Source organism: Calidris pugnax, unplaced genomic scaffold (genome assembly GCF_001431845.1).
Source record: "Calidris pugnax isolate Ruff unplaced genomic scaffold, ASM143184v1 scaffold28, whole genome shotgun sequence".
Lineage (NCBI taxonomy): Eukaryota > Metazoa > Chordata > Aves > Charadriiformes > Scolopacidae > Calidris > Calidris pugnax.
In genome coordinates, this window is record NW_015090842.1 from 11,712,881 (window position 1) to 11,737,558 (window position 24,678).

The window sequence follows — 24,678 nt, forward strand, 5'->3', positions numbered from 1 at the left end:
TTAGCTTATTCGGGATTAAGTTAATAATCCCATAAAACTCCTATTTTGAGGAATGGCACTAAAGAAGAGTTCTTCTGACAAACGTAATCATAACAAGTAATGGAATACAGAATTGCCCTACTACTAGTTCAAGAAAACCAGCCAGGATGGCAGTTAAACTTTGTGCTGAATATGCCAGGAGGTGCTCACACAACGTGAGCGGTCGCTGTGCATGAACAGGTACATTCTTATCTGGGAAGGAGAAAGACGAGCACTCTCCGTTATCGAAATCCACTTGCACTGTCAGATTGTTTCTAAAGGTTTTATAGAGAGAATAAGGAGTATTTATTCTGTGAGGAGTTTTATTCTGCCTGTTGCCAGGGGATCTGGTGACAGGCTTTACCTGCCTGTCGGGGGGCTGCTTTCTGGGGGGCTCGCTGACTCTCTCAGCTTTGAAGAGAAGACACACACACAAAAGATATTATCCCCTCCTCTGGCAGCTGAACTGCAAGAACTGACTTAAGACAAAAAAATACTGAGGAGTGATGTATTTCTTTATTCCCACCGAGCACTTTAAAAAATACTATTTTTTTTTCCCTATCTTTAGAAGAAACAGGCTTTTCAGGCAGACTGAGCACAACTAATGACTGATCTAAAGCCCATGAAAACCAGTGACTTCTGTTGACTTCAGAATTGAATCTGACAGGATTTAGGAACTTCATATCTGCTCATGAAGAGTGGGAGGAAAATTATTCCTAGTTGATCTGTCACATTAGACTATTAGAATGTCATGCTCTTGGAATCGCCCATGCCAAAAGAAAGGCATTATTTCTCTCATTTTCAGAGATGATGAAAACAGTAAATGACTTCCCTCACCAGCATATCAATGAAATAAAACCCTAAAAAGTTCTCTAGCAGAATAATAAGAAAATTTGAGTGGAATATATCAGTGTAACTTTACTAAACACACTGTTACAGTCCTTTTTGACTTTTCATTGCACTATTTTAAAGAGGGAACAGACTTCCAGAGTGAACTCTATGGCAGCTTTCTTAACTGTTACGCTTTACTGTTTTTAACTTTAATAATGAAATTCGCCTTGAGTTTCTCTGAAGGTAATTATTTAATGGAAATACTCTCACCTTACACTAGGAACTGCAGAAATAACTTCCCCATCAAAGTAGCATCTGAACTTTTTGTCTTTGTAAATACAGATTGAAAGAATGGGATGCCCATTAAATCCCACTGCAATGACAGACTGACAGACGAATAATCTTGTACATGTTACTATTTTAAATATATTTTATCTATTTCTGTTTACATGTTTGTCCATAATAATTTGTTTCTGGACAGGCTGAAGATAATGTAAGTACTTGACTAGTTTAACAATTCTGCACTTCAAAACATGAGAGATGAGGCACAGTACTATAGAACCTAATGATTATTTCTGCTCCTACAGTGAATCATTACACAATTTAACAATCTGCATCTGATCTGCACCCCAGTTAAACCAAACCAGACAACTAACATTCCCACAGCATTATGCATGTAAATTACACCTGGCAACTGACACACACAGTCAGACACACACTTCTATCTACCAACAACTACTTTGGATCGAGTGAGCCCAACCGACCCTTTCCATAGAATTTTGTATACATAAAGGTATTTGCACTTCAGGCAGTCTATCCCAGTTTTTAAAATTCAGCTACAAATCTTATATGTAATTATTTATAAAACAACATCCCTTTATGAGAAAAGGAATACTCCATGCAACTAAAAAAATGCCAAAACATTGAGAAAAAAAAATTCTTACCTTATACGAAATGTATAATAATGTAATTATTGTTACAGAATACTTAATCACATGTGTCTAGGAGAAATCAGAAAAAAAATATTGGTTATTCTGATGATACATTTATTTCAATAGATAATTTTTAATGTATTGATATCTGACATATTAAGACTATATTCTGGTTTTGTTCCCAAGTAAAACCCTTACTACAGATCCACCACAAATGATGCATTTCTATCTATATACTTAAATCTGCATTCTATAAAGTGGAAAACACTGTATCATTCACTATAATAGACTGTAAAGGTCTTCTGAGACTGCTGATGATTTCTTAATATGGTGACTAAGACTTTTTTAGTGAAATTGTGGTTATTTTTCATAGCCACATCTATATTGCCACCTAGTGTATTCAAATGGAATTGTTAAACATATAAACCACTAGAAAACACATTTTACTTACTAAATTTATATACAAATGTATACAGAGTTTATATACAGAGATATCCAGTTTGAGGACTACAAACAATATTAATTTCAGATATCTTAGAATTCTGAGTCTTGGTTTATATATAGAGCAAAAAAAAGTCATTAAATGCTGTAAGTATAGTGCTAACCCTCTGGGATGTGTAGAGATGAATACACTTCAGGATAAGTTTCCATATTTCCGTGCTGCACAGGCCAAAAGATGCAAATACACACATGTGGGATGTCCAGAGGTACTTCATTCTGGAAGAAAACAGATAAATTTTTGCTGCTCTGCTCCCAAACTTTCAAATGCTCTTTTTGGCAGAATTTTGGGAAATGCCTTATTCTACCAGCAGAAACACACCAGGGAGAGGAAGAAGGTTTGTGATCCTGTCGGTTTGTGGTCAGCATATGTTACACCCTTAGCAAAATACACTCAATCATCTAAAAAAGCCTTTAGTAGAATTTAAAAAAAATATACCTCATTGTGCTTAATGCCAGACATCCAAAAAGAACTGTGTGAATTAAGTTGTAAGCAGCATCAGGCTTCAGTGTCACTGTGCATTCTTCCATTTTTTCCGTGAACTGGACTTGATTTGAACCACTAATTAAACAGAAAAAATAATAATAATAAAAAAATTGATATATTAAGCTCTGTAACATATTTCATATAGTTGTCTGCATTTTACAAAGCATTTAATCCTTCTGATGCTAAAGAGCAATACTACTGCTATCAGTCCACAATCTTCCACTGTATCTACAATACAATTAAGCCTGATATCAACTTCATGCAGCACCGGGTATTTATTTTCATGTCTGGTTTTCTGAAAAGGCCATGGGTTTCAATGAGCTGTTTTAGAATAAGATAAAATGTTTACAGAAAGGCAGGATTCACTTATTGCTTGAAGCAGCTACTCCCACAGGGTTCACAGGGCTTTTGATGACAGTGAAGAACTAAACTGTGTTTTGTGGGGCTGTGCTGGTGTATCTAAAAGGATGCCACTAAAGCTGTAGATTGGAAGCAATTTTATAGAAAAGAAGTGCTGAAAGAACTGGTTATTGCTTGATGTGGCTGTTCTTGTGAGTGTATGTGGAGGGCTGATCAAAAAAAAGCTACTTAAACGTATGGGGTTTTCTCCTGGTTTTTCAGGTGGGGGATAACTGAGATAACTGGGCAGTCTTAAAAATTAGGTAATGTTTGAGATTACATTTAGGATTACAGAAAATAAGAGCTGCAGAGTCTTTGGTTTGGTTTTAGAATTGACGGATGCAGTAAGCTTTATGAGAGGCTGGTTGAACAGTAACAAAACACCTTACAGATGACTATGACTTCATAATTATAACATACTTTCAAAATCAGAATGTCTTAGATCCTCTCCCTCTCCTTGTTTTAGTCTGTTTTCCATAAAATCTACAACGAGCGGCATTAGTTACATGACATTCCTTGAATTTTTGCTTAATCAAGTTTTATATCATCCCATCTAACTTCGGCCCAGGTTGCAAATGCGAAACTGAGAGGTCTACAATGAACCACTTATTTTTTTTTTTTTTACAGTAGTTCAGTACTAATATTATTTTATTGTTCTGTAAATTCCCCCAAATCCTACAGATTAGCTACAGGCAATGAACTGTAGTCTCCCACTCCTGCTTCTTCACACAGACAACAGAAGTTCAGCACAGAACTATCCAAGCTCATTCTGGGTAGTTTGAAAATACCACCAGGGAAATCTTTGCTTGGTAGTGCTCTGCACAGGAAAATAGGATAAACTAAAGAAATTAACATTGTTTTCTATAAAGACACCCTTCCCCTGCTTCCCCTCCCCAAAAAACCCCAACCAAACAATCCTACACAAAGCTTCAACAGCCAACAAAGGAGCCTGAAGGAATCTAGGGAAGAATGTTGCTTTGTTTAATCTTGTTACAACCTTTACATTTTTAGCTTTAATGGCAAGTTACTTATTTTGCTTGATCTCTCTATTATAAGTCCTACTGTTTCTTTAGTACCTGTGGAAAGCAATACTGTATGCTGCTGTATTCAACTGTCAGCTCCTTAGCCTGTTGAAGAAGAAAAAATTGATAAAAATGTGACTTATTTTTAAAACATATTTTACCTGAGGTTCCGAAAGGCAACAATTACAGCTGCTACTGTCATAAGGAAGAGAACAAATATGTAGATGCAAAAAAGCAATGTATCCGAGAGTCTTGAAAAAGTATTTAATGGTAGTAAACCAAAAGCTTCTTCGCAAAGATAGAGGTTAGCATCAAAATCTCTAAAGGAAAAAGAATAATCCTTGTCATCATGGATTTCACAACTTCATGTCAAAAAGGACCAAAGTTTATTTTTTTAACCAAGCAATTATAAAGCCACAGTTGTGCAGATTATTATGAAAGAAAATGTAAGACATAATCATGAGGTAAAAATCCATGATTTATCACCAAGATTTTAAATGAAAACAACCTTCAGGCTTTACTTAATGAAGTCATACAAAAAAGTAAAATTGAAGCTAAATCATACCTTGTTGCCCCAAATCCAAATTTTGCTTTCAGGAATTTGAATATATGTTCATCTGACTCAAGATTAAGAATTTTCTATAAAGGGAGAAAAAGAAGGGAAATTGCATCTTAAGTATCAAGAAATTAAGCTTCACACTGTAAACAGTTTTTTCATCATTTAAATGAAAGCATCACAGGCTTAATGAGACAGGGTGCTTTGCAATCAAATAAGCATTCCATTTGTAATTATGGTTCTGTGGCCCAAAGGGCAACTTACTATTTAGAATATCTATTAGGATTAGTTCCTTATTTACAGATAAAGATTATGCAGGACAAGTTGGTTTTAGCTGTACTTTTTATTTCAATGACTTATCACATCTCACTGTGATACTTTTTATTTCCACACATACTAAATTTTAACCCGTTGATACAGCTCTTTTGAAGAGACTAAAACTCACAAGCAAAGAAAGTGTTACTGTCACTAATGTCTGCAGGTATCTCTGTGCACAAGAAGCAAATAAAAGCATGGCATGGTCTACAACACTTTTATAACAAGTATTCATTTTTAACTGCATTCATTGGAAAGTACATTCAAAGAGAAACTTTGAAAATGTTCAGCAGTATCAGAATGCAGTATAAACCTACACTTGTCATAAAACTACAGGGGAGCTCCAAGTTATGAATACCTATTTGATTATTTGGTGTTGATTTATGAAGTTTTAAGACTATATTTTAAAATCTATATACCAAAAAGATGAGCAAAATTATCTTTCATTTCTAAAATGCAGTCTCTGAAATGCAATGAAATTTAATTGCATTTTTTATTTAATGATATTACAGTACATGATTAAGAAATAGCTTTCAACTGAATACATTTTCTAAGTTTCTATATTAAAATTTATTTGCTTACCTTTATAAATTTATTTATTAGGAGAGTCAAGCACAAGACTAATAGTACATGGAGGATAAGTTTCCCAAGCCTATTAAGGAAGCTGCCTTTTTTTAGGTTTTTCTAGAAAGAAGAAAGAATTAGTATTTCGGTATGTTTGTATTTCAAACAAAAGCAACCCAGACTACCTGAAATAGCTTCTTTGCTGAGCCTGATCAGGATCAGATTTATATTAGGTTCATGTAAGGAAAAATGTATACATAATCAAATATCCAGAATAAAGATATATTTCTTCCACAAAACTGAAGAGACAGTATCATAAAAACTCCCCAGCATATTGATCTGGCAGTTTCCTCACTATCAAAAACACACTCTTGATTTTAAAAAGTCACGAATGAGAGTGAGCAGGAATGGCTCTGTAAGTTCATACATTCTGTTTAGAGGCTGTCATCAATGCCAGTATCAGAAAAAAGAAAACTGTAAATATAAGGAAAAAAATCCCAATCTTTGAAAGAAATAATAGCTTTCAGTAAACTGAATTTGACACGTGCCTTGTTTGCACAGATCCATGAATCCAAACCAAGTCCTGCTGAAACAGGTGTAAAGTCCGTTTATGCAATTTTTTTGCAGGATCCAAACTGCAGCTTGCACAATCACAAATGCTAATAGCAATCCCACAATTATGGTTTCTGCTTTGCTTGGTTATGCTGTAGTTAGTGTAATTGAATTCATTATTTGATCATGCAATGTTTTTGTTGCTTTATGCTATAGTAACTCCTCTAATTACTATTAGTAATTTAAGATTATAATGCATATAAAGTACTCGTTTATCTATATATATCACACTCTAGCTACAAAAATATTTTGGTACCTACCTGGATTGTTCTTGCTATCAAGACAGAAGCATTAAAACTTAAAAGCAATGATCCAAGAATCATAGAATTAAAGAACTGTAGGACACACACTAGCAGCAATCCAGAAATCTGAATAATATAGAGCCACGTAACCTGTAACAATAATGAGATTTTTATGCCTACAAAACTTTAGTCATTGCTGTTTTTCTTTGCATAGGTTTTAGTATTTATTTCATCGTCAATTATTTTTACAAGAAATGTATCATCTTGCATGAAATCATTATGCTTAGAGCCATTACTATATCCTTTCTGTATTTATGTCCTGAACTAGTTAGGTTATTATTTCAGACCTAGAGAAGCCTGATGCTCTAACAAAGCAGATGAGTTAAACAACTGCAGGGTGAGGAAAATATTAAATACTTAAAATTTAGCAGATGTTTTGTAATTTCTTTAGTTGAGGAAGTGTTTCTGTAGCCTTTATAATATTTTTATGACTAAAGAGTTAGGGCGCAATGCAGTTCAGCAATCAAACATCAGCTGGTTTCTCTAACTTTTTAATAATAGTTTAGTACAGTCCTTTTTGAGCTGTGCTAAGCTATTATGACTGTTCAACTGAATACAAACACTAAAAACCAGCTAATTTTCTCATACAGTGGTACTAAAACATAAATTCTATGTGACACAAAGACCCGAGTTCACAGGTGTAAACCAGTATCAAATGGCCCAACAAACTCCAACAGTTCTAAGGAGTACTTTTTGGATAATTAATATGGAATAAGAATGGTGCAGTAAGCCAGAATTAATAATTCAGAATGAAGCTGGTAATTTGCCAGCTTTTAAGGTAGCTGATTAGTCACATTAATTGCTAACTTCATCTTACATTTTCAGATATAATTAAGGGTTTAGAAACTGTTAAATAAATCACATTTATTTTGATATGCAGCCATCATACTAATTTTCAGTTAATACAATCACTAATATTCAAGTCTGCTTCAAATTTAAAATGAAACTAACAAAAATTACTCTTTGTCCTACTGCAGCCTTCCTTAAAAAAAGTTAGAATCTTTTCAACTACTTTATGGAGTAGTTCACTTTTTCAAGTACTGTAACCTTTATGAGGGATAAAATAATCTCCGTAAATTTCACAGTGACATTACATTCAAAGATGTTTTCATCTTCTGTAGTATATTTCTATTTGCTGAGATTGACTGTAAATAATCCCTTATTTTCTTAGTAACACTTTTTTGTTTTCATTTTGGCTCACTTGCTTCAGTGACAAAGTTGTTATTTTGTTGTGAATTTTAATGTATGAAAGAAAGCTGCTTCTCTTGAGCAATCCGGTCTGTCCCCTTCCCTCTCGTTGTGGCACAATGCCTACACCTAACTTTCAAACAAGGATGCACAATACTTGAGACAAAATTCACACATTGTGAATTAAACAATAGCAGTGAACTACGTAAAGTGAAATATTATCTGCTGAAAAAAACCTAGAAATGGTGGTGTTTTGATTATTCATTTTTACACTTGCATTATATCCACTCTCGTTACTTCAAAGCACAAAGCACAGTGTATAATCTGTGTTACTTTAAGCATCCAGGCCACTGGTTAGTGAAACACCTCCAAAATTATTAGCTTTATGATAGAAAAGTTTGGTTATTTCCAAACACGATCTTACCTTTGCTGTGGGAAGCATGTCAAAGCAGTCCAGTATGAATAATGCCAATGCTTGTATCAGCATCATAAACTGATTAAATTGCCAAGTCAGGCTAAATAGAAACGTTGCTATGAATATAGCCATAAGTGTCAATCTCTGGAAATAGGAGAATTAGTTTTATTCTTTTATAGTTTCCTTCATTAAAAAATAACCAATAACCACCAAAAAACCCCAAGAAAACCAACCAAACCCACCTTAATTTAATTTAATTTTAAATCAATTTTTAAAACATTAATACGAGTTTTCTAACTGCAATAACTGCTTGGAAGATAATGAACATTTTTTTTGAGTTCCTCTTCTTGTATTTACATCTGTATCTTACCATTGTAATGCCACCTGAAAGAAAACGGTGAGATCTCAAATACTTTCAGCCCATAGATTAACATGCAATATGTGTTTTACTATGCTATAAATAGCAGTTATTTGAACAAATTGAGGAGTCATGACTTAAGAACCATTTGTCAAAGAAATTGTATCACCGATTTGCCTTTATTCTTGCAGATCAGGACAACCTCCTGTATTTCTAAAATAAATGAAATCAAATTAAAATCTTTAAGCCTTGTGCTTTACAAGCTTTTCTCCTGCCCACTGTGTGTTAGGCTCTTATGTTTTCTTCAATACTCAGTACTGTTGCCTTGAACTCTTTAGAGCTTACTTTTTTTTTTCCAGTGCTGAGCACATGCATTCCTTGGAATTTCAACATTTGAATTAACAGAAAGCTCATCTGAGTAATATTTTCAATATTCTAAGTGATTTGTGTGTATGTTTATCCACTGCTATAGATGCTTATTAAGTATTTTGTCCTAAGGTCTATAGACAGTTTTCTGATACTAATTTTACTGTGTCATGCTTATCAGAAATACTCACTTCTTGAACAGGCTGTAAATGAGTCCTGAGTAGGTACGTGATGGCTGCTATCTGAACAGCAAAGAATGGCAGTGCCCAGTTCTCGCGTAAAGGAATGGTGAATTCTACTCTTGTGGTATCTACTCTGTACAAAACAAAGGGAGTTTCATAAATTTAAAACAAATAGAACACCAGTTTGTTGACAGAGAGGTTGCAATGGGAAGCATCTTTGTGGTATTTGAACTACTTTTTGATAAAAATGGGGGCTCTACACTCTTAGTTCCTTCAACACACCTGCCTCTGAAAAAACATTGTTTCTGTACCTCAAACACTGGACTTTAGCTTCTCTTAAAAAACTAAATCTTAATTATGAAGCAGAGCTTGGATAATTTAAAAATGAATAAACAAACCCCCGAACAAAACCACTGCCAAATTCAGTCTGTGGAGTTTTCACACCACAGGTAACTTAACTTCATTTTTGATTTGCAAAAAGCACATGTAAGAATAAATATGTATCCATTTCTTCACTATGATCCCAGTGCATTGGATCTGAATACTGGTTAGGAACTTCTGAATTTTCTAACATAAGAACTAGGTGACAGAAGTTAGTAAGAGTTTCTCAATGGGCAGTCATTTAAAAAACCTGAATTGCAAGTTAAAACAAAAAAAAATTCCTTTTTTCTTGTGTGGAGAAAATGTTTACTAAGAAGAAAACTAAGCAACATATCTGTGATGCTCAGCTGGATAAGAAAAACCTAAAACGAAGTTACTCAGTAGCCTCAGATTTACTTCATTTGGACATTTATCCAAATCAATTCCATGTACCTATTCTACCTGCATAAAGGATAACAAGCTTTCACTGTTCATGAATTATTATAAAGATGGATAAAACAAATCTACTCCAAATATTCTGTAAATGGAAAAGATGACCTCATGAAATATACATGTGAACTACTGCACATTGCATGTATTTTTTAATTACATTCATCTTAGGAGAAAGAAAAATTTTACCACTACATACCTATAATTACTCTGTAACAGATATGTTTGCAGAGAAACTTCTTTACAGCTGCTGATTAACATATCAAACAGTTCTGATACAACTGATCACTGTACTTTTATGTTCTTGATTAAGTTACAGATAACAGCCTATGTCACCAGTCTTAGCTTCACGCCAGCAGATTACTGCTGGCCTAAAGCCAGTTCTTTAATTTTTCTCTTTCTCTCTCCAAATTGAGAATTCTTCAACTGATAAAGCACTAGAACAGCTCAATTACCACCTTTTTTTCTCTGAGTCTTAGTGCAGGAGAGGTCTACAGGAATAAGGGAAGCTAAACTTCTGATAATCTTAGGTTGTTGAAGGAATCCCTGGAGGCTGAGTGTGGGGCAGTGGGGAGAGACCTGAAGGGTGTATATGCAGGTGTCTTTAACAGTAAGGGATCCTAGGCTGGAGAAGACAGGGTACAGCATCTGGAGATCCAGATGCACCTGAAAGATGTCCACTTCCAGAGATCAATTTAAGCCAAAATTTTCTATTCAAACTTCTTGAAACTTTTAAATCCCAGTCTGGAATGTCAGCTCTTTTCTGATTATTTTCTAATTGTTTTGGATTTTTTAACTTTTTTTTTTCCATTTTCTCGCTAATCTGCAGAGGCCTTACAGTTTCATTTTTTGTTGAATTAATCATGCATTTTAAGGTTTAATGCCTTACCTTTGACATGAGGTACAATTTTAGAAAGAGTGTGTGTTTAATCTCACTTACCTGTTTGTAATATACCAGCAAGCTGCCAACAACCCTGAAAGCCACGTTCCACTAAGAAGCCAGCTTGTTACATACAGAGCAATGACATAAACTGCCTGAAGTCCAAACAAAGTGTAGATATAAAAATAAACGGGCTCTAGGTATTGCTGTAAAACATAAGAATACTGATGTTGACATAAAACACTCCTGGGAGGGAAATATACTTAATATGAATTAAATTTTGCTTTTACAGATTAAAAAGGTATCAGGAATATTTCTAATTAAAAAATAACTAAAAAGGGGAGCTATGATTCACTGCGCAATCTTCATAATGCAGTTACAATCTAAAGCCATAAATAAATGCCTACCTGAATTGGAAGAATCCTATACAGAATGCTGAGAAACACCTCCTGGTAAACATTCATTCTTTCAAGTATGTTAATTGTCCTCACAGATTCAGTTTTATTGTCATATACTAAACCATGTAAACCTTAACGATAAAGAGAAATTGAAATAGGAGATTGTCATTTTCCCCCTCCATCTTCATTTGAACAGTGAATAACTTTTTCAAAGGTATTTTAGGATCTCTCATCAAAAACTGCAAACTTTAATCAAGGATTCAGGTGATGTTACCTCTGAATCAACATGACCTTCTGAGGTCTTCAGTTACCCTGCTTCAAATGGGGCTCAGAGTGCTAATTCAAATACTATATATTTAGTGATGTATGAAACATTTATTTTGACACTTACATTCCTAGCATAGAATCTGTGGTACAGACTGGATCTTGAGAACCACTCTTGTCACTCATGTGAACACAGGTGATGTTAATATTGGCAAATGTGTAGTATAAGCAAAATTGCTAGGGAGCAACAGTTAAGTATCTAGAAAACATGAGACTGACACAGAAAACCCCATCATTGTATATGGTTTCTATGGAAGCTGTTCATTGTGTTACTTACTGTCCAGGTATACAGCAAAAAAACTGCCCCTTCCCACAAAGCTCACCATTCAAATTAAACAAGAGAAGGATAAAAATGAAAGTAAGATACTAAATAAACCAGCAAGGCTGAAACCTTAGATAGGAAAATAGGAAAGCTGTCCCTCAAAGTGACTGCCTTCATCAGAACATGAAGGTCTGGCACAGAAAACAAGGCATCACTCTGAAATTTACTTTGTCCATCAATAAGTGGCTCCCTGGCAAATGAACAGAATAAATCTGTCTCCAGTACCATAGTTACACTGTCTTTCACAGTTGTGATATTCCTTGTTCTCAAATATATTTAAAAAATACTAAAAATAGTCAGCTGGCAACACGAAGTAAAACTTACTGTACAGTTTACAATACCTTGCTGGATAGAAGCAGCCTGAATCATCTCTTTGTAGTAGGAATAATAAAGTCCACATTCTGTTCTGAATGAAATTTCTCTTTCGACTTCCTGCAAGTGAAAGTTCAATAGTAAATTAACTTTCCGTTTGCTTTTCACAATCACACAAAGCTGCCTTCAACTCAAATTCTTGCCTCACCAGGGAAATTGACCTGCGGAGTGGCTCGAGTCTTTGGGTACGTGCATTCTGTGCAACTTAGTTCAAACAAAGGTAAAATACACCGAAAAATTAGGTTGAGAGGCAAACATCTGAGGGGCCGATGCCTCTGTTAACTGGGGAAATGCGTATGCCTTTTGTGATTCTGATACTGGAAACATTTTGGATCTTTTACTATTTTTTGTAACAGGCAATGTTTAGACAGCTGCAGTGGCCAACAGCTGGACTTCCAAACTGCCTACGCTTGCTCCATGCGTTTAACCTTTTCTTCCAGATGCAGATATCCCATAGTGTTCCACGGCTTTGCCACCTTCAGGCTGGATTAACGCAGTGTGCTATACTTGGGACCACACCATATTGCCACCCTGAGATTTCAGCTGGCAGGGTACGCTGCTGCCCACTTGTTAAATGCTGCTTCTTGCAGGAAGCCAGCTGCTCATTGCTCTCAAATTATAGGTTAAAGGAAAAGGGATTGTTTACTTGTTTTTAGGAGCAGGTAAAGATACTATTTTTAATTTTAAAATGTTCCAATTATTTAAACTAGGTACACTTCGAGCTATACCTCTTTCCTGGCTGATACTACAGCAGGTGGAGTCTAGTGAGATAGAAAACTCCTCTCAGTGAAGGACCTTTGCTTTGGAATACACCTCCTTTTGTTAACTCAATCAATCTGAAGAGAAATAATAGGCATTTTATACAAAATTGGTTTATTATTAGTGATTCTTTTAGTAGTTTGCTTGCTGGGATGTTTTTATGTATCTCTGATTAGCAGTAAGTTAGAAAAGGTTTATGTCCAGATTTGAAAACCCATACAATTTCTACACATGGTGTAGAAATAATTATGAAATGTAAGTGATATTTCTCAAGATAATCTTATTAATTCAGCTTTCTTTACAAAAGAACATTATGGAAATAACAGAATGTTACTGTTTTCTGAGATTTTTACGAATGCCATTCTGGTTAATGCAAACTTGCATAGAATCCCAAGACCTTCATTTTTCTTAAATGAAGAGTCCCATCTCCTTTGCTGGAACAGAATCAATACTATTTCAGAGCTAACATAAAGCTAGATTAAAAAAAATAAATGTTCTTCCCTCCTCTACTGCCCAGTATAGAATCCTATCTCAAAACATGTGTTTTATTGAAGTCAATTGTTGAGAAACTAAACTGGTATTAGTTCTGGTCTGAGAAAAATCAACAGATAAAAACACATCTGATTCAATGTAAGTTCACAATGAAACTCTCCAGCTGCTCTACAACACACAAATCATTATAACACCAGCAGAAGAAACTGACATTGGCACTAAATACTAAAAGCCACACACTTAGCAAAATGAGAATGCTGGATTTCAAACAAGCTTCAGTTTCAAATTTGTCACTACTGAAAAGTTTTCTAATACCAAAAAAGTAGCTGATTCTAAGAGATCATAAAAAAAAAAAAAAAAAAAAAAAAAAAAAGGGGTAATGTTAACATTTGGAATTTATTAAGGGGGAGAGAGTAGTCACAGAGGGGGATCTAATTAGCAAAAATGCATTCAAACATGATTAATTTGTAATCCTGGCACCAGCTGTATTCAACCAAATGCTATACTTTATGAGACAAACACTAGCGAGTTTTACATCTGTTTCATGCTAAGATAACATCTGTTTTATTCACTCACAATACTTTTCCAGTTCTACAGCAATTTATACTTTTCCTAGGATTCCATGTCAATAAAACCAGACAGACTTACGGGTAAGCATCACAAGAGCACATGTTTTTCTTTCTGTATATTCAGTTTGTGAGTGTTGTAACACGGAAGTCACCACTGTTAGAAGGAAAAAACTCCACTATCCTCCAGGATACATATAAAGTTGCATATGATTTTAATTTATGTAATTGTATCCTAATAACATTAAGCATTCAAAACAAAATACAAAGGACTTTTCCTCCCAAGGGCAGTGCAAAACTCTAGAGCATACGTTTCCTCAAGCTCCTTAACTAAGTCATTCAGAATACTCAGCAAGCAAAGTCCGAGTTGAGTTTTTCTATAAATAAAGAGCATAAGCAAAGTTCCAATTACTTTTTTTTGACAAAGCTAAAGCACAATTTGTGTAATTGTGTGTAAAAGTATTTTTCAGTTGTTCCTTTTTTGACAAAGCTAAAGTACAATTTGTGCAATTGTGTGTAAAAGTATTTTTCAGTTGTTCAATTTAAGATCAGAAAGACTTGAAAATCAACTCGACTATAGAAGTGGCAACTCAAGAGAGGCAGCTGCTGTCAGTGTTGGTGGTTGAGAATCAAGCCTTCACCAAACGTATTTAATCCCCGCACACAGACTCTTGGCTGGTACCCTCGGGCCCATCTGTGAGGATGGCAGGGTTCCTACTCAGATCAGACTTTTCATCCAGAGTAAAAGTACCCATAACCACTCAACAGGTACTTCTTTGGAAAAGCACCACCAGAGTCCTGGTCTGCTCTCCTCTTTATGGTTTACGTGGTTGTTTGGTAGAGTTCCAATTAGCTGGCGACCTGTTCCCCCACGTTCTTTCATCTTTCTTTTATATTCAAAATGTAAAAAGGGAAAATAGAAGGAATCCCAGGATTCTTATCCTGCACATCTAAAAGATTTAAAATTTGGTATTTTAATTTTTGACTTCTTGCAAGCAGCAATTTTATTGAAGGAAAATTCAATAATAAGTCTAAATGCTTACTGGGAAGGGATGAAGACCAAACGAGAGCTCTGAAGTTTACCTGTTTGTGTTACTGTACTAATTTGTTATGTGGCCTTGGCTTACTCCTGTCCAAAGTTTCTTCAGCATTTGCATTTGAAAAAGCAATACCACATCTGACAGGAGACATGATACAATTCTCCCCCTGCCTCTCTGCATTTTTGTTATTTTCATGGTAGATCCTGTTCCCAAAAGATGCTATACTTGAGGAACAGTCACTAAACTGCTATCGGAAATTACTGAAAATAGACTAGCCATTTCATATGTGTAGTGCCAGAGAGTTTTCAGAAAACTGAGAAAGGATTTTTGGATAAGAAATCTGTTTTGGCTTTCACCATCATAAACAGAAATCTTTGTTGATTTAATGTTTGTATGAAGAGATTTGAATTTTTTTCTTCAAAATTGTCTGGTCAAGATAAGTGATTATAACCTTCTGCAACCCCTGCTGCAAGTGTACACAAACACAGTTTTTGACTATGTAACAGAATATTCTGCATTGTCATTTTTTTTTTTGGCTGTTCTTTCAGGAGAATAAAAAAAAAGAATATCAATCATGTACCTCTTTCTTAGCATAAACCACTCTTCAAAATTCGCATTGTCAGTTTTTAAAAAAATAATTTTACATCTTTCTCCAATGACCACGGCAAATTTATAATAGCAAGCGTATTTACTAGCAAATAAGAACAAGATTCACACATACCGCAGCAGCTGAAATGAATGCACTGCTGAAAGCCATATTCAAAATAGAACAAAACCATGTGACAACCACAGAACAATTTTTCTAGTTGGGTGAACCACTGCTGGGAGACACCCCTAACTCAACTGGCTTTCTATGAACTGCAACTGAAATTACTGAGAGAGGTAATCACTACAAGTGTACGTGCAAGGTGTGACTTCAATTACTTAGAAGTTAAGAATCATGACTTTGTACAATGAACTCCTTTTACTTTCAATTTTTAGGGTTGAATACAACTGGCAAACTGCACAATTTTGTAACTACGTAATCATGATGTGCATACATCAACAGGGTCTTCAGAACAAACACTCCTAAGTGGTGTATCTAAAAACCTGTCTAGTTTAGTGCAAAAGTGTCATAAACACTGCAGACCTCCTTCTACTGATGTACTAAGAGAGGAGTACCTTCACGTAAAAGAAAAAAATGACAAAACCAGTCTCCCATTACGTCTCACTATATTAATTTAGTAGCCACACCTACTCTTTTGTGTAAGAATTCTTACCATCTGACTAAATGTAGCTTATTGGAAGAAAGGAAAAAAGTTCAGGGGATAATATGTTGTTACATAATTTTTATGTATCAGAGTTCAATAACATTACATTTCTAAATTTGCACTGTCTACAGCCAATTCAAAGTGACCCAAGTTACTAATTTAAAATGTAGGGAAATATAACTGATTTAGAAATTATTTATTTAAAATTCATTTTCTTTTCTATGTGTACTTAAAATGAAAGCAAGAATTACCAAATAAAATGAGCATTTCATCCATTGGGAGGGAGCTTAATTGTGACTACAGACTTGCTTCTCTCAGTGTACTTTGTGATCCCTCTATATCAATTCAACAGAATGAAAATGCTGCATCTGTTATGTTCACGCATTGCCACAAATCCATGCCTGCTTTGTTCTTCAAAATATACAATGTCTGTGAAATTAATCAATACTTGCTTTTGGAATGAAAAGACAAACCCCACTATATATACAATTTACCTATGCATTCAAAGACAGATGAGAAAGGGTACAAACCAGTATTATACGTCTATTACAACAGCAATTGTTTCAGTAAGTGCCAACCATTTTCATTACAGGAATATAATTTTTTCTGGGACAGAAAAAGTGTGTCGTATAGGAAAGACATACTGTAATGCAGGTATTCCAATTAAATATACATTGTCTATTATAACAGCAATTGTTTCAGTACGTGCCAACCATTTTCATTACAGGAATTTAAATTTTTCTGGGACAGAAAAAGTGTGTAGTATAGGAAAGACATATTGTAATGCAGGTATTCCAATTAAATATACATACTCTTTGAATAATGTAATACATAGACCTAACTGTGACTGAGTGACTTTTAGGCATCTAAAAGGAAAATGACTCACCTGTTTCTTTTCTCTGGTTAAATTTAGATATTTGTACAGCTGTATTATTTCCCCATGCAATGATTCTAGGAAAAAAACTAGTCAGTTCTGGGTCTTGGGAATGGTTGGTTTTACATTGGTGAATGTCTGAAATACGTTTTGAGGTTTGCATATTTAGGATAACATTATATAAAATATGTACTGAATTGTAAGAGACTGTGCCTAAACTGTATTATAATATTACAGTATAAATATAATTAGTGTACAGCTGTATTATTTCCCCATGCAGTGATTCTAGGAAAAAACTAGTCTTGGGAATGGTTGGTTTTACATTAGTGAATGTCTGAAATACGTTTTGAGGTTTGCATATTTAGGATAACATTATATAAAATATGTACTGAATTGTAAGAGGCTGTGCCTAAACTGTATTGTAATATTACAATATAAATATAATTAAAGAACTGTGTGACAGGATTTTACACGTTAACTGTTCTTCGTTTGCTTCTGGATTGCTTTGGATAAAAGGAAGATAATTATAGAGTAATATATAGTAGATTTCTGAAATTCTATTCTAGATAATGATCAATGGTTGGAAGAACCACAGCAACTCAGGCAGGAGCTGTGTAGCAGTGGTTTTAAGAAAAAACGGGGAAAGGTATTTATAGAAATGATCAAGTATTTAAGAAGTGGTGGGAAGGGAAGTACAGGGTTTTTTTTTAATTACATTTTAAAAAATGAAATATTCTCTGTTTTTAAGCAAATTACATGTCAAATACATGAATAAATGAATTTTTAACTTACATTCATATTAATGCTCTATGAAAGCACTGATGAAACTATGAAAATGACTGTTACCTTAATATTGGAAAACCACAGGTCATTTTCATGCAGTGTAGCAACATAAACAGAAGTAAGAAGTCCAAGAGAGATGGCAACAATTCCACCAACAGTTACTGAGAGAATGTTCCACAGCTTTCCACCTGTATGATCTTGGAAGAAAAATATTTCACTCTGTAATTGTGAAACATATAATTCAACTTAAAGGAACTGAAACACATTTATACACTGCCTGTGCTACTGCAGTTTATATTCTGTCGGTTATAGGATACTTGGTTTTAAAACGTCTTTATGTAGATCTGTTTTTTACTTTCTCATATTGCAAACTCAGAGTATTTTATTTACATGCGAAGTGAAATAAGGTGTGCTTTAATTAGCAAAATCTAGGTACAGTTTAAGAATACCATGATCCTATACAAATCTAGATAAATACTGTACCTAATTGCTAAACCTAAATTGAAATATCCTCCAGGCTAACTTTTTTAATTAAGGCAATACAGGATGACTGTTAGATCACAAAGCAAGAAATTAAAATCTTCTTCACAAATCTTAAAATGGCTGCCTGTTTTTCTGGGGTTTGCTTGTTTTTTGTAAAAAACAACACTGAAAGTTCAGAAGTCTCACTGAATACCCACAAAGAGACTGAACAGCGGCCAAAGCAGCCTTTGATAATGGTGTCACGCTCTGAATTGCAGATGGCCTCCTGTTGACACCAGAACAAGATTATAGATGGAACGCTGGGGAAGAAAGGCTGCGTTTCTAGGTAGCTTAAGCAATTTACTGTACAATTATGTTCCTGGCTTTTTTAGGGTTGGTTTCTTTTTTTTTTTTTTTAAATGTTGATATAAGGCTTAATATAAATTCTAGTGATCTGGAATTAGATATATTTGTTCATACAGTGTGTGACATCTACATAATGAGTACCAAATATGCAACTCAACTGAACTGAGGGCTGGGCTGGATGAGAACTATGATCACTTTCACGTTTTGTGTATATCCTAAGTGTACTTGTCTGGAAACAACAATGTAAGTTTCCTTTCATCTACCCTAACTGCATATGTAGAAACATTTGGAATTTAGATCAAAACATCCCTTAAAATAAGTTAATTAAAAAAATCCCAAACCGACAAACTTTGCCAACTTTAAAGTTATAATTCCAAACAAAAATGTCATCAGTATTTCATTACTTAAACAGATCCTCCAATTAAGACACTTAATGCCTCTCTTTTAGATTTACCTAGCCAGTCTGTCCTACCGTAAAAAGCAAGGGTTTGTAGTTACATTCAGATTTCATACACAATCTGCTTATATTTAAGTATAACTCACTGGAAGTCTTTAAATCTTTTTATGTTACCAATGATTTGAACTGGGATTTGTTTAAGAATCTAGAATGGCTACATAAAATCTGAGTGTGTCACTGATAATAAATTGACAAACACTGTTCTCACCAACTTAAATTAGGATTTTAAACTAGAGAAGAGATTGCCATGCAGTCATCTGCATGCTCTTTGGCTCATCCAATGAATTTTGGTGATAGGTATTCAAGTGTGAAAATTTATTTGGTATATACTTAGTTCTAACCGGTTCATAAGACAGATACCAAAAGCTAAATGCTACTAAAAAAGCCATGAAGTTACAATCCTTTTCACTACCCACCAGACAGAATTTTCCCATCGGGCTTCCCATTCTTCTCCTCTGCAGGCTGATCTTCAGCCGCTTCTGTGCCTTTTCCAACCCTTCTCTGTCTTATGGTTGTCATCGTGTCAGTCACTTTAATTCATTATTCTTCAGGCTGACACCTAAATGGACACACACAAGCAATGCATCTTCCTACCCAAACATTCACTTAATACTCTGTAAAATATTTGAGAACAGAATCATACTTTACTGCCATCAGGGACTTTGACTTACAGAACCAAACTGTAGTTGAAAAAATGCAAGATTTTTTAAAATCTGTAGAACTCAGTGCAAATGAATGTGTAGCAGCATAAATCTACAAATTATCTTAAATTTTTAAAGACTTAAGTTCACAATTTTACATACTCTTGAAGGGGTTTTCAAAACGATTCATTATTTTGACAGGCCTCACCTTTGGCCCTTGACTCAAAATGCACACCAGGCTCCACTTTTTGAAAACGAGAAAGCCCTTCAAAGAAAAACCGGTCCTTTTAGGGTATTTTAGTTGGGCACCTAAGATAGAAAGCCAGTTGTTTAAATCTTGGCTTTCAAGACATCCAGAAAAAGGGGGGCCCTAAGATGTAAAAACGATGCCAGAGAAGAGCCACCAGTCCTTCCCCTGGCAACTCGCAGGCACTCTCTGCTCTGTGAGCATGGTCCACACATAAAACTGCTCCCACCTGCCATTTGACATTTGACAAAATCAATGGTGTCCCATAATGAATGCAAAAAACTGCTACCATTCTCAGAGCACAAACGCTGGTGTTTGTGTTACCACTGCTGCAACTGACCGGTAATGGTACCGCTCTGAGAAACACACCTCCACTGCACAACTGTGCTGTTTTAAAGCTTTTGCAGTGGATTAGCTTCACCTCTTTCCTTCAGGCCTGGCAAAACGCATGGAGGGAGGTACATGAGCACATACCCTGGTTGTTTGTAAACAGGTGTTTTGTAGGAAAGCTGATAATTAACTAATTCAGGCAAGATGGTCATCATAAGTACCCTCCTTCCTTGCCCTGCCGGTCTCAGCCAGCTTTCCTCGATGCCCTATGCCGGAGGGAAGGGTTTTGGCCCAGCACAGGCGGGGAAAACCTCGACAGAGCGCCGGGAGGAACGTCCCGCCTCCGTCCCCGCAGCTGTCTGAGGTGAGGCGAGGCCCGGGGCGGCGGGGCGGGGCGGGCCCTGGAGCTGAAGGCCGGGGGCGGGAGGTCGCGATGGGGCGCCCGGAGCGAGGCCGTCGGTGGCGGCGAAAGGGCGGCCGGGGAAAGGGGAAGTGGCCCCGGGGGCTGGGGAAGTGCGGGAAGGAGAAGCAGAAAGGCCGGGCCTGGGGCTGCGGCTCCCCCGGCGGCCGGGGCGCGGGCAGCTCCGCACAGCGCGGCGCGGCCTGCTCGGCGGCGGCTCCGCCGGTCGCCCGTCTCCTCCCCTTCCCCTCCGCTTCCCCCCGGGGTGGGTCGGTACCTGCCGGAGCTCCGAGGGCCGTGGGGCGCTGCGGCGGGGCGCTGGCTTCTCTTACCGGTGCTGGCTGCGCGGAACCGCCCCGAGAGCCGGGGTGCGGCGGGTGGCGGGGGGGACGCGGCGCCTTTTGTTCGCCCCTGTCAGGCAGAGCGGAGGGGCGGCGGCGGGCAGGGGAGCGGCGGCGGCGGGCGGGCGGACAGGCAGCCGGCGGCGGAACGGGGAGGCCCGGCCGGGGAGGAGCTGCGGTCTGTGGGGAGTGGGCGGGCGGAGGGGCCGGGGCCGGGCGGCGGCTGGGGCGGCACCTTCCTCCGCGGGGCGGTTTCGGCTTCCCCGGTTGCTTTCGGGCTCTGGGGGAAGAGAAAGTACGGTGGGGAGGAGGTTGTCTGAGGTGGGGACGATCGTCTCACTCCGAAAGGGTTTTAATAAGTTTAAATGAGCCTGCCCGGGGAGGGGGGAGTAGCCGGTGCCACGGTTCGTGCTGGGCTTAAACGGCAGTGGAGGCTTTTTTTTTTTTTTAAATAGTGGCTTGAATTTATTTTTAGTGGTGCTTCTCCCCGCCCCCCCGGTATGTATTTCCAGGTATATGTGAAGTGGTTGTTGAATATAACTTAAAAACCGAAGCAGTAGAGGTGTATTTTGTATAAAGTTCATTATAAGCTCCATTGTATTTGTTGGTCAATTGCAGCATAAACATGCAAGGGGGAAAAAGACCTTTTAACTCTGTAGCAGAAAGATAACGGCAACACCAGACTTTTTTTTTCTACCTAACGAGTACAACCAACCCCTACGATAATTCTTTATTGTAATTTGTGTTTGCAGTGTCTTTAAGGACAGTTATTGTAGGAAAAAAAATTCCCCATAAAGCTTTTACGAGCGTGATGAGTCCCACATCCTGTCACAGAAAGCAAATTTCCCAATAATCCATACAAATTCAGTGGAATAGGTATGGATAGAGTTTAGTTCTTCAGGACAATATTCAGTTAATTTTCAATTGCCGAGCGTGATGAGTCCCACATCCTGTCACAGAAAGCAAATTTCCCAATAATCCATACAAATTCAGTGGAATAGGTATGGATAGAGTTTAGTTCTTCAGGACAATATTCAGTTAATTTTCAATTGCCATTTTACAGTCCAGCAATACTTAGGGTTTTTTTAATTTTATTTTTCATTCCACAACCTTGGTTCGTTGGCAAAGTCGGTATTTTGAGCAAAAAGGGGCATGAAATACATAGAAAGCAGGCTCAGGGATGCCAAGCAAACAGTGTAACTCGTGATCATCCTGGTAATTCAGAGCTTTGAAGCCATTGACATTAGAAATGAGGAAACTTTTCAGTATCTTTTTTTGCACACTTAGAATGTTTTGTAAGTATTTTTTAGAACAAACAGAATGTTTTTCTCTTACTCAATCTGTCTGGAAATGCGTAGAACAGGTGAATCTGATGCTGTTCTGCCTAAAATGCTAGGGATGACACCTGAAGTACATTAATAGCTGGAAAGTATCACACTACAGCATTCTTTACTACCTCTTTTTGCCAGGGACTAGTAGTGTAATAGTAGTGTAAAAAACAAAAATTCTGTATAGCAATAGTAGTGTAAAAAACAAAAATTCTGTATCGTGAGGGAGCTACACCTGAGAGATTATTCCATGTATTCACACTTAAAAAATGCATTAGTTCAGCAGCATGTCATTGATAATGAGATGTAATGTTCTGAGTATACAGAAAAACTGAAGAACTCTTAGATTGATACTAATCTCTGAAAATTGTATTATAAAATGTAAATTAAAATACATCAAACTGTAACAAGCAATCAGTAATACTCCATTACTATAATACTATAACTCTGGCTTTATACTTGCCAAAGCAGCCAAAGGGTATTATTTATCAATATTCTTGTTGCTCATTTTGTTCCAACTCCATCCTGTGGTAGCAGTCTTAGTATTAGCACCAAGTTACCCATAATCCAAACAAATGTTAGTCAAACATCTATAAACCATAGTGTACAGGAAATGTTTGAATGGAACTTTAAATTTCTTTATACTATTTACATTTATGTTTTCTCTTGGATTGTCACATGTTGTAGAAAGGGCTACTGTGAACTAGAAACCAGTAAATGTTGATTCTAAACCTGCACTCTTTTTAGTTGCTGTTCAGCAGCCATGTGATGTGCTGCGTGTCAGACTTCTAGCTTATCTCTTTTTTCCAACTTTTGAAGCTTGTCAGGTGTCTGAAGTTTTGCTTTTGGGCAAAAGCATCTCAGTTTTAACAATTCTTACTTTTGTTACCTAGCTAATAGTAAGTCAGGATTAATGGTGTTTCACTTGGAGTGGCTGTGTGTGACAGCTCTTTTCTGAATACGCCGAGAAGGGACTGCAAAATAAAAAAGAGTAACATGGTGCGTTCACTCTCCTGCAAGAATTCTAACTGTAAATACTTGGCAAAGATACAGGAGAGAGCTATTTGAATCCCACTGGTGTGTGGTGGCAGGGCCCTACCCCAATTCCTCCTAATTCCTGGGAGTGTTAGTCGTCAAACGCCTGGTCAGCGCGGCTCTGTCCCAAGTCCAGTCCCATTTCTGGAGGAGCTGCACAGTTCATTTCCAGGCAGGGTGTCCCTTCTGTGGGCAGCAGCCCTGCTCCAGCACGAGCCAGGAGGAGAGGTGTCTGATATGACACACGCTTCACGGCAGATAAGGTGTCCTGGGATACTGGCTGGATCAAGCATAACCAGGTTATTTATGGGGGAGAAGGAACTTCTGATGAGATTCCTCTGAGAAGCCAGGTATTTTAGCCCAGTGAATAAGATAATACCTGCATGCCACATCCTACTACAATGACTCTTTTTTTTTTTTTTTTTCCCAAGTTTTGCATTAGGGAAAATAGGAAAAAGCTGCACGACCCAGCATCCTGTAGCATTGCATCTAAACCCATATGTAGTGCCAGTTTCTTTTACTTCAATGTATTTGGCCCAAGACTATAATAATAACATGAAAGAAGATAGCCTGTTTATGTAAACATAAACCAGTATGTAAACATAATACCAGTAATAGGTACTCTAGCAGTGCTTTTTTTATTTTTTATTTTTCCTTGGCCAGCAACTGAGTTAGACTTGGTTTTTTTGTTGGGTTTTTTAATTTTATTTTTAAAAGATGGGAAGAAAAGCTCCATCAAGGTCAAGAAACATGCAGTATATTTAAAATTAGGTTGCAAGATACGTTTTAGCTTATGGGATCGATCAGCAAGAGTCAATCATTTACCTGAAAAAAGCTGCGTAAGGCTTTCATTCCATTTAAATTAGGGAAAAAATTGCCACTGTCTTCATTATGAATTTTGGAAGTGCCGTTTTGTCCTTCAACATTGTCCCATCATAACTGCATGCAGGCTTAATAGTCTCATATTTTTTCACTGCAGTTATTTTATAAAACTTGTATTAAAACTGTAATAACTTGACACAAGAGTGAGAAATGGCAGTAAAGTATTTCAAATACTTTTTGATTTAAACAGATTCCCATCTCTCTAAACACTGGTTTGGTGTTTGCATTTTCCATATCCATATTTCATATAGGTCAAATAAAAGTGACTAAAGTG

The 24,678-nt window shown here is 36.6% G+C and overlaps 1 protein-coding gene across 3 annotated transcripts in view; it reads right to left on the minus strand.

Moving 5' to 3' along the window:
• Positions 1–21,282, minus strand: part of DPY19L3 (dpy-19-like 3 (C. elegans)) — a 36,414-nt gene extending 15,132 nt beyond the window's left edge. The window contains exons 1-15 of one of the 3 annotated variants that reach the window (XR_001412088.1): positions 21,096–21,260; positions 19,617–19,759; positions 17,979–18,112; positions 12,121–12,211; positions 11,143–11,264; positions 10,796–10,941; positions 9,055–9,178; positions 8,149–8,283; positions 6,495–6,626; positions 5,641–5,742; positions 4,753–4,826; positions 4,349–4,507; positions 2,719–2,841; positions 2,387–2,498; positions 1,794–1,850 (exon numbers count right to left, since the gene is read on the minus strand). Coding sequence is in view for 2 of the 3 variants with exons in the window: in XM_014942457.1 (XP_014797943.1) it covers positions 1,794–1,850; positions 2,387–2,498; positions 2,719–2,841; positions 4,349–4,507; positions 4,753–4,826; positions 5,641–5,742; positions 6,495–6,626; positions 8,149–8,283; positions 9,055–9,178; positions 10,796–10,941; positions 11,143–11,264; positions 12,121–12,211; positions 17,979–18,112; positions 19,617–19,719 (1,614 nt within the window). In the remaining variant the exon portion in view is untranslated. Of the gene's footprint in view, positions 1–1,793; positions 1,851–2,386; positions 2,499–2,718; positions 2,842–4,348; positions 4,508–4,752; positions 4,827–5,640; positions 5,743–6,494; positions 6,627–8,148; positions 8,284–9,054; positions 9,179–10,795; positions 10,942–11,142; positions 11,265–12,120; positions 12,212–17,978; positions 18,113–19,616; positions 19,760–21,095 lie in introns of all 3 variants that reach the window. The other 2 variants (XM_014942457.1, XM_014942456.1) reach the window with 2 other exon arrangements.
• Between the last annotated feature and the right edge of the window lie 3,396 nt (positions 21,283–24,678).